This window comes from Aphanomyces astaci (genome assembly GCF_000520075.1).
Source record: "Aphanomyces astaci strain APO3 unplaced genomic scaffold supercont1.62, whole genome shotgun sequence".
NCBI lineage: Eukaryota > Oomycota > Saprolegniomycetes > Saprolegniales > Verrucalvaceae > Aphanomyces > Aphanomyces astaci.
The window spans coordinates 304,895-314,026 of record NW_009798325.1 but is presented as its reverse complement, the minus strand read 5'-3'; the positions used below and the strand labels follow the sequence as shown (position 1 = coordinate 314,026).

Here is a 9,132-nt window from a genome sequence, read left to right as displayed (position 1 = left end):
AGGGTTATATGAACGTTTTTCGGGGTTACATAGTCAACAATGACATCTGAATACAGACTGTATCGCAAGCCTATGTAGTGGACCTAAACAAGCCTACCAAGATCATTACACCCATCTGTCTGAGAATTCCTTGCAAATCCCTACCGCATCATCACGAACCCTTTCCAGGGCGTTTTGGCAGTCCACAATCCCTTTCCTCATTATTCATTTTGCCATGAAGTTCTCCCTCCTCAGTGCCATTGCCCTATTTGCGTCGGCGACCACCGCCGAAACTAACAACACCTTCACGGGCATCGACGGCCGCGCTCGAACGTTGAAGGAGGAGGCTGCCCTCCAAGACGATGCCAAAATCAACCGCGCTTGCCACCAGGAAAATGCCAACTACATTCCGTCCCTTAAAGCCGGAGAGTACTCGACTAGTGCGTTCCACAACTGCTTCCGCACTATCGACCAAATCTACGAGTTCACCGATGCCTTGGTCGTCCAAAACCCGACGTTGCTGAGCAAATTTGTCATATCCAAGACGTTCAAGGGGGCCACGATTTACGGGTACAAGCTGACCAAGGGCCACTCTCAGTCGCTGTACTTTTAAGCCCTACAACACTCCCGCGAATGGATCTCGGGGTCGTCGATTCTGTTTTCGTTCGCGTCGATTCTGGATGATATTGCCAAGAATAGACCCACGGCCGCCGACGAGTACGACTTGTACTTTGTACCGGTCGTCAACATTGACGGCTATAAGGTCTCGTGGGAGGAGCACTATCGGGCCCAGCGCAAGAGTTACAACCTAGTCGACTTGAACCGGAACTGGCCGACTTCCTTCGAACACCCCAACCCCCCCGCCATCTCGGCCGCCGATTACCCCGGTCCGTCTACTTTCAGTGAGCCTGAAACCGAGGGTATCAATGAATGGCTCCTATCCAAACGCAGTGAAATCCAAGGGTTCATTGACATTCACTCATACGGGGGGTACATCTTGTACCCATATGGGGACACCAAGGAGCCCATCGGCGGGGGGTTTGACGAGAAGTTCGAAGTCCTCGGTCGTGGATTGCAAAGCGCCATGGGGGCGTACACCCCTGGACCTGTGGCCAAAACATTTTACTTCGCGTATGGAGTGTTCTCAGATTACGCGTTCCGCGAGTTCAAAAAGCCCTCTGTGACATTTGAAGTGGTGGGCAATGATTTTGCTGCGGAAGCGTCGACGATCCCGACACGCGGCCTCGAAGTGTACAAAGGCATCAACCAGTTTGCTAAAGAGACCACCATATTCAACGGTGAACCGATCACGGAGCTAGTGCCTGCTACGACTGCCGCCCCCGACGGCTGCAACACATGCGATTGGTGTTACATCCCTGGGTTGAACTCGTGCTTCAGTGAATTCACCAAGAACGAATGTGTCATCCAGAACGCCGAATACGGAGCTTTATGGTGTGTGGAGATCAGGACCAAGAAATAATACTACATCCATTTGAAATATGGGTGAATATTACAACTTTTCGGACACCGTTGCGCGCTCCGCAGTGTAGCGGAGGTCGTGTGTATAATTTTGTGCAGGCGGTGCCTTGGCGAGGAGTGAACCCCAATCGTGCACTTCACCGAATGTCCAATCGATTCCTCTTGTCGGGAAAAGCGGCAGGTAGGCCGCAGGCCGTACCGCTACCCGGACAAGGCCTGTGGTAGTACTAACTACTATTCGCATTTAATGCGTAAATCCAGTTAAGTGCATGTCCGAATCTCATCCTATACAGTGTCTGTATTATACTGCTGAAGTGTCCCACTTGCTCACTTGCGGTGAAGTTGAGAGAAATTGAAAGTCGACTTATCTTACCGATGTACTACTACCAGTAACTTAGTACAAAACTGTAGTTAAACAACACCCACGTGATTTTAAGTTTTAGTCGAGTGGACAACCTCCAACGCAGAGAAGACTGCAAACATAATCGAAATCGTTGACTTGATCGCCCGAAATCTCTATCCCAACGCCGAGGAGACTGCGAAAACCCCAGCAACTGTTGTGGTCATATTTCTTGTCATCTCCGTGATGACGAGAGGTGGTTGGTTACGAACTCCGTTGATATTAGTAAATTCCCAGCAGTACTGTATGAAGTATACCAATGACCGTTCGATAATTTATTGCGTCAATACCAGGGCAAGAATTGATGGTTTACGTCTGTACTAGTACTGCAGTACTGTACTCGTATACTAGTATACCAGTTCATCGATTGTCGCATGAATATATGAGACATATGTAAGGGGAAATGCTTTGGGTTAATTGAGTTTGGATTATCATTTTTAAGACATTCCTCCGCGAGGGCTCGATACTAGAACCACATGTTATGGATCCATACCTCGTGCTTCGACCGATCTTCTTCGAAATTCGGCCCTCGTCTTCGTACGCAGCCCTTGTTATCCGGATTCCCCAGGGGACGGACGGATAAATCCTTGCGGAAATTATCCGGGGAAGCGGAACCCATGACCTTTGAGTTAAGAAACTGATGCTGAGCAATTTTCCCTCCCCTTGGGAAACGCTTCGGGGTTTTAGCCGAGGCTTAGAACAGTTCAAGCATATATTCTTCCTGTAACCCTGCAACTCTCTTACTGTAACCCCGCTTGCGAAGTTTACTGCTAAATCCCTGGGGTAGGAGTGGAGGTAGTCAGAGTACAAAAAATATGTCTAATCTAACTAGAGTTTATTAGTTGTTTCAACGGTTCTAAATCTTGGCTGAAGGGTTATATGAACGTTTTTCGGGGTTACATAGTCAACAATGACATCTGAATACAGACTGTATCGCAAGCCTATGTAGTGGACCTAAACAAGCCTACCAAGATCATTACACCCATCTGTCTGAGAATTCCTTGCAAATCCCTACCGCATCATCACGAACCCTTTCCAGGGCGTTTTGGCAGTCCACAATCCCTTTCCTCATTATTCATTTTGCCATGAAGTTCTCCCTCCTCAGTGCCATTGCCCTATTTGCGTCGGCGACCACCGCCGAAACTAACAACACCTTCACGGGCATCGACGGCCGCGCTCGAACGTTGAAGGAGGAGGCTGCCCTCCAAGACGATGCCAAAATCAACCGCGCTTGCCACCAGGAAAATGCCAACTACATTCCGTCCCTTAAAGCCGGAGAGTACTCGACTAGTGCGTTCCACAACTGCTTCCGCACTATCGACCAAATCTACGAGTTCACCGATGCCTTGGTCGTCCAAAACCCGACGTTGCTGAGCAAATTTGTCATATCCAAGACGTTCAAGGGGGCCACGATTTACGGGTACAAGCTGACCAAGGGCCACTCTCAGTCGCTGTACTTTTAAGCCCTACAACACTCCCGCGAATGGATCTCGGGGTCGTCGATTCTGTTTTCGTTCGCGTCGATTCTGGATGATATTGCCAAGAATAGACCCACGGCCGCCGACGAGTACGACTTGTACTTTGTACCGGTCGTCAACATTGACGGCTATAAGGTCTCGTGGGAGGAGCACTATCGGGCCCAGCGCAAGAGTTACAACCTAGTCGACTTGAACCGGAACTGGCCGACTTCCTTCGAACACCCCAACCCCCCCGCCATCTCGGCCGCCGATTACCCCGGTCCGTCTACTTTCAGTGAGCCTGAAACCGAGGGTATCAATGAATGGCTCCTATCCAAACGCAGTGAAATCCAAGGGTTCATTGACATTCACTCATACGGGGGGTACATCTTGTACCCATATGGGGACACCAAGGAGCCCATCGGCGGGGGGTTTGACGAGAAGTTCGAAGTCCTCGGTCGTGGATTGCAAAGCGCCATGGGGGCGTACACCCCTGGACCTGTGGCCAAAACATTTTACTTCGCGTATGGAGTGTTCTCAGATTACGCGTTCCGCGAGTTCAAAAAGCCCTCTGTGACATTTGAAGTGGTGGGCAATGATTTTGCTGCGGAAGCGTCGACGATCCCGACACGCGGCCTCGAAGTGTACAAAGGCATCAACCAGTTTGCTAAAGAGACCACCATATTCAACGGTGAACCGATCACGGAGCTAGTGCCTGCTACGACTGCCGCCCCCGACGGCTGCAACACATGCGATTGGTGTTACATCCCTGGGTTGAACTCGTGCTTCAGTGAATTCACCAAGAACGAATGTGTCATCCAGAACGCCGAATACGGAGCTTTATGGTGTGTGGAGATCAGGACCAAGAAATAATACAACAATATTAGCATCCATTTGAAATATGCTATGTAGTTAATAGAATCGTTGGATTCGGATTTATGTAGAGATCCGAGTGAATCACTCACGCAGAAATCGCGGTACAAATAAATTTAAGGGTCACCTTCTCGGACGTCGCCGTTTTTGGCCACGCATTAAAGGAAATGTCGAAACGAAACGAACACAATCGGAGGTTTACGCACTAATATTATTACGTTAGAATGCTGAACCAGAGGTTTCGAAGTATTGACAGTGGGTGGGGACTTGGGAGTTTTATGCCAACGCTCATGTGATTGTTTGGGCGTATCATGTGGCGACTGCCCCTACAAGATAAGTTAGCTTAAAGTCTCCAATCCACAGATCAGATGCACTGTATAAAATAATTTAGGTACTAATGAATGTTGGTGTACCACACTCCTTCCCCTGGGACAAATGGTCACTTCGTGGTTGAACGAAGTCCCGGGGGAGAGGGCCAGACTCTTGAAAAGTTATGTTTTTGTCGACGATTCATAGTAAATCGAATCTGTGTATTTGAGACTTTTTATGCCCTCCTCTACAAGGAATGCGTGACGACCAGATTACTGTATTCTTTTGATACTACGTGGTAGTATGTATAGGATACTGTAGTCCAATTGCCTGTAATAATCATAAACCTCTATAAATTGGAAATCAAAACTCCGAATCTCGGGATATAGGAGGCTTGTTATCTCAAAAGTGTCTCAAGTTATACATAGGAGAATACGGAAAATATGTTCGGATACTAGTGGCTCGGCGGCATGAGCCTCACATCGAGTCTGGATTTGATCTCATTGTCGCCGTCAAAAACGTATACTATCAGCTGTGGATAGTGGGATATACTACGCCTCAGCACATATGTCAATCAGATAAGTGTCTCATGTACAATATTTCAACCAGTACAGTGCGCGCCATGTGGATAGGACACCCTGGTTGGATAGAGGCAACGTGAGATAAAATGCACGTTAAGAGAAACAAAATATACCACACGAACGCATTTGATTGGTCCGGTTGTTTGGCGCTTGTTTCAGGTCAAAATAACCAACACTGGCCGAGTTATGCCGCGAAAATTGAATTTGAGGTGCGACAACCGGATAGGACACCTCAGTTTCAAGCCCAGTCTAAGCTGCTTCCAGGCAATCCTTGCACGGCTAAGGACTAAACGTCAATAAAGCACCATTCGACCTACCTTGACTTGCCTTTCCAAGTACAACTGTCATGGGAAGAGCCGGCCAACTCACCGAGTACGAGCAAGGCAGTGCCTTAGCGTTTTCGAAGGCTGGATGGTCGATCAAACGCATCGCCGCAGCCCTTGGTCGCTCCAGAAACGTGGTAGCAAGCTTTATACGGTCACCCGAGACCTACGGGACCCACTATGTAAGTCGAAAGTCCACGAAAGTGTCAGAACGGGCGCGCCGGCAAATCGTCAAGCACGCCTCGACGACCGGATGCTCAGCCAGGCAGCTCAAAGCATACCTGCCGTTGGAAGTGTCGCTCCGCACGTATCAACGCATCTTGAACCAAGCCGCTTTCCTAGAATACACCAAGCGTCAACATGCTCCGAAGCTTCAACAACGCCACAAAGACGCAAGACTCAAGTACGCCGAAGACAACCTCACCAATCCACCTGACTGGGACATCGCGGTGTGGTCGGACGAAAAGAAGTTCAACCTCGACGGTCCAGATGGTTTACAGTACTACTGGCACGACCTTCGCCACGAAAAAGACCAATTTTTTACCCGGCACAGCAGCGGTGGCAGTTGCATGATTTGGGCCGCATTTTCAAGTCACGGGAAGTCGGAAATCGCCTTTCTGGACGGCTCACAGACAGGTGACAAGTCCATTGACACGTTGTCGAACTACCTGTTCCCATTTGGTCATGAGGTGTATGGCGGAAGTTTTGTATTTATGCAAGACAACGCTAGCATTCATTGTTCTAAGGTCGTTATGGAGTTTTTGGACGAGCAAGATATTGTCATTTTTGGTCATCCTGCGTTGTCGCCTGATTTAAACCCTATCGAAAACGTTTGGGGTGTGCTGGCTCGCCAAGTTGACCTTAATGGTAAACAATTTGACTCTGTGGCTGAGCTAAAGGTCGCCATCAAGCGTGAGTGGGAAAATATTTCCCAAAACTACTTGCAGGAGCTGATCAGGTCGATGCCAAAGCGCTGTGTGCATGTTATCCAAGCCAAAGGAGGCAAAACAAAGTATTAAATACACATTTTGGTGCCGTGAGGACACATTTCGTTGTTAACTTTTGGGGTGTCCTATCCAAATGTCGCACCCCAAATTCCTGTTTCATGTCATAATTTGCTCAGTATTTATTAGAATGGACTGCATCTTGTGTCAAACGATCTAGCTTTAGCTGTCACTTGAATTTATCCGCCGTGTGGCAGCAACAGAGCACAAATGCCATCGCCTCATTGATAAAACAGGGGTGTCCTATCCATGTGGCGCGCACTGTAGTAACTGGAAAGTGATTCTAACCAATAGCGAGCGAGAAACAATTCCAACCAATTGCAATCAAGGAAGGAATTGCGCGATAGACATGACGCATGTAATGGTGAGGAATAGCCAAGTGAATCGGTGTAAGACATCACACTATATTGCGTAAGTCGTGTGTGAGGTTAGACGCACAAAAGTTACGAAGGTTCGGACTTCAGGACCGGATAATCTCGGCTTGGCCAAGAAGAACACAGCAAGAAAGGAGTAGATCCAATGTTAGACAAATGAAAAAGTGAACTATCTAAAAGCTAGCTAAAGCTGACGACCTTACGGAAGGAGGTCGCGTGAAAATGAGTGGTCATGGAGCACGGTACGATGAGGCCACGACAAAATGTACGACGGCACCCGGGACCTGGTAGTCTCAGACTGGACGGACATACAGTGCTGGCCATGAGTGAAAGTACAAAAGCCTTTCGACTGTAGAATTCACAATTTTTATCCAATCAAAGCGCTCTTTCAGTCAGTTCACGCCAATTAAAATTGTGGTCACGCTGATGTTTTTAAATACCTAAAACGATGTATACACATAGAAAAAATGTCGAAAATATTTTTTTGAGCGGCAAAAAACCTGGCCATATGTGAAAGGTACAAAATTCAAAATCCACCGCAGAGTGCGTTCCCGGCAATTTACGACCACCCCAAGACTGGTAGAACCACCTATATACACTACTACGACTCACACGCTTCGGCTGGAACCAAGTTGTCTTTTCCGATGAAAAGAAGTTCAATCTGGATAGCCCTGATGGCCTCCAGTACTACTGGCATGATCTCCGTAAGGACGAGCAGACGTTTTTGAGCCGTCAAAATGGTGAGGGTGGCGTGATGATCTGGACCGGATTTTCAAGTCAAGGTCGGACGGAAGTTGCCGTCCTCCAAGGCCGCCAAGACTTCTATACCTACTGCGACACGGTGGCAAATTATCTGCTATCCTTCGTCCATGCCCATCCCCCTGATGGGTTTGTATTTCAACAAGATAATACGAGCATTCACGCCAGTCAAGAAGCCAGGGTGTTTTTGACGGAACAAAATGTTCCTCTTTTGAGCTGGCCTGCGCTTTCGCCTGACCTAAACCCCATCGAAAATGTTTGGCGATGCCTGGCCCGCAAAGTTTATGCCAATGGAAGGCAGTTTGGCTCTGTTCAAGAGCTCCAGTCTGAGATTTTACGTCAGTGGGATGCCATTGACGAAGAGCTCTTCCACAAGCTTATTGCATCCATGAAATCGCGCTGTATCGATGTTCTGCAAGGCAAGGGGTCGTGTACGAAGTATTAGTGTGTAAAACGATTAACACCGCATTATTTTTCGGTGTTTTACTTCGCTTATAACTTTTGTACCTTTCACTTATGGCCAGAAATAATTGTACTCATTTTACTATTTTACAGATTTTTCTCCTTTGATGCCGAGTTACCATGGTCATTTGGTGCCAAAACATTCGTCTTTTCATTGCTATTCACCTGCTACAAATGCTATTGAGGTTTGAGGTACCAGTCTAATTGTTCGAGTAAAAAAGTGTTGTACCTTTCACTTATGGCCAGCACTGTAATATCGCAGACTGGGACGAAATATGTCGGAAAACAAGGGAATAGTCGGTCAGAATTGTCCGTCGAACAACAGTCTTCAGACGGAAACCGACTGTAGTCTACCTCCATCACTCTGTCAGGCAGCCAATCAGAGGCGACCATGAGTTGACTTCGGCCAGTTGGTAAGATCGTCGATTTGTGGTTCTCTGGGTAGGGCATTTTCCAACTTACACGTCATGGTTCCTACGTCAGGAGCAGCCGGGAAGAAGAAGCGGTCGTCGTTGTTGTCTTTGACTGGTCGCAACGCGGAGATCCAGAGCGAGGTGGCTGCCCCGACGATATCGACTGTCGACCAATCATACAAGCGGATGAAACACCAAGCGAAGCTGGCCAGATCGCTTCGAATTGATGAGGAAGGGGTGAAACGTCTGGAGAACATCCGACATTCGTTGTCTGAGGGCGTGAAGAAGGATGATAAAATATTGCCACATAAGAATTGCTGAGGACCACATAGGAATTGCTGAGAGCCACATAAGAATTGCTGAGTCGCACATAATTTCTGCTGAAAGACACATGAGATTTGCTGAATTGAATATAGAGTATGTTACACAGCGAGATCCACTTCGGCAGACAGTGCGTTATGAGAATTTCTGGACACGTGTGACTATTAGCAATGTGATTGGTTAATTAAACTCACATATGAAGGAAATCACGAAATACCTTAAACTTATCGACGGCCCTATGACCAACCACCGATTGATGGCATGAAGCGGACGCGAATCAGGATATAGTGTTTATTATTACTGCGAGTAGCTATACGCATACATGGGACTAAACCTCGAACGATTGCTTCAGGCCTCGTGGCCTGGAGCAGTCGTGTGAACTGTACTGCTTGCTACCA

General features: G+C 47.8%; 3 protein-coding genes across 3 annotated transcripts; all 3 read left to right on the top strand.

Annotated features, from left to right (window-relative positions):
- Positions 1-214: 214 nt before the first annotated feature.
- H257_14799 (hypothetical protein) lies at positions 215-1,459 on the top strand (the record flags this gene model as incomplete). The annotated part of the gene is made up of 2 exons (XM_009842685.1): positions 215-582; positions 679-1,459. 2 exons carry the CDS (start codon positions 215-217, stop codon positions 1,457-1,459), a joined length of 1,149 nt encoding a protein of 382 aa, XP_009840987.1.
- Positions 1,460-2,943: 1,484 nt separating this feature from the next.
- H257_14798 (hypothetical protein) lies at positions 2,944-4,188 on the top strand (the record flags this gene model as incomplete). Its single annotated transcript, XM_009842684.1, has 2 exons — positions 2,944-3,311; positions 3,408-4,188. The coding sequence occupies 2 exons, from the start codon at positions 2,944-2,946 to the stop codon at positions 4,186-4,188; spliced, it is 1,149 nt and encodes a 382-aa protein (XP_009840986.1).
- Positions 4,189-5,424: 1,236 nt separating this feature from the next.
- H257_14797 (hypothetical protein) lies at positions 5,425-8,734 on the top strand (the record flags this gene model as incomplete). Its single annotated transcript, XM_009842683.1, has 3 exons — positions 5,425-6,413; positions 7,449-7,976; positions 8,446-8,734. 3 exons carry the CDS (start codon positions 5,425-5,427, stop codon positions 8,732-8,734), a joined length of 1,806 nt encoding a protein of 601 aa, XP_009840985.1.
- Between the last annotated feature and the right edge of the window lie 398 nt (positions 8,735-9,132).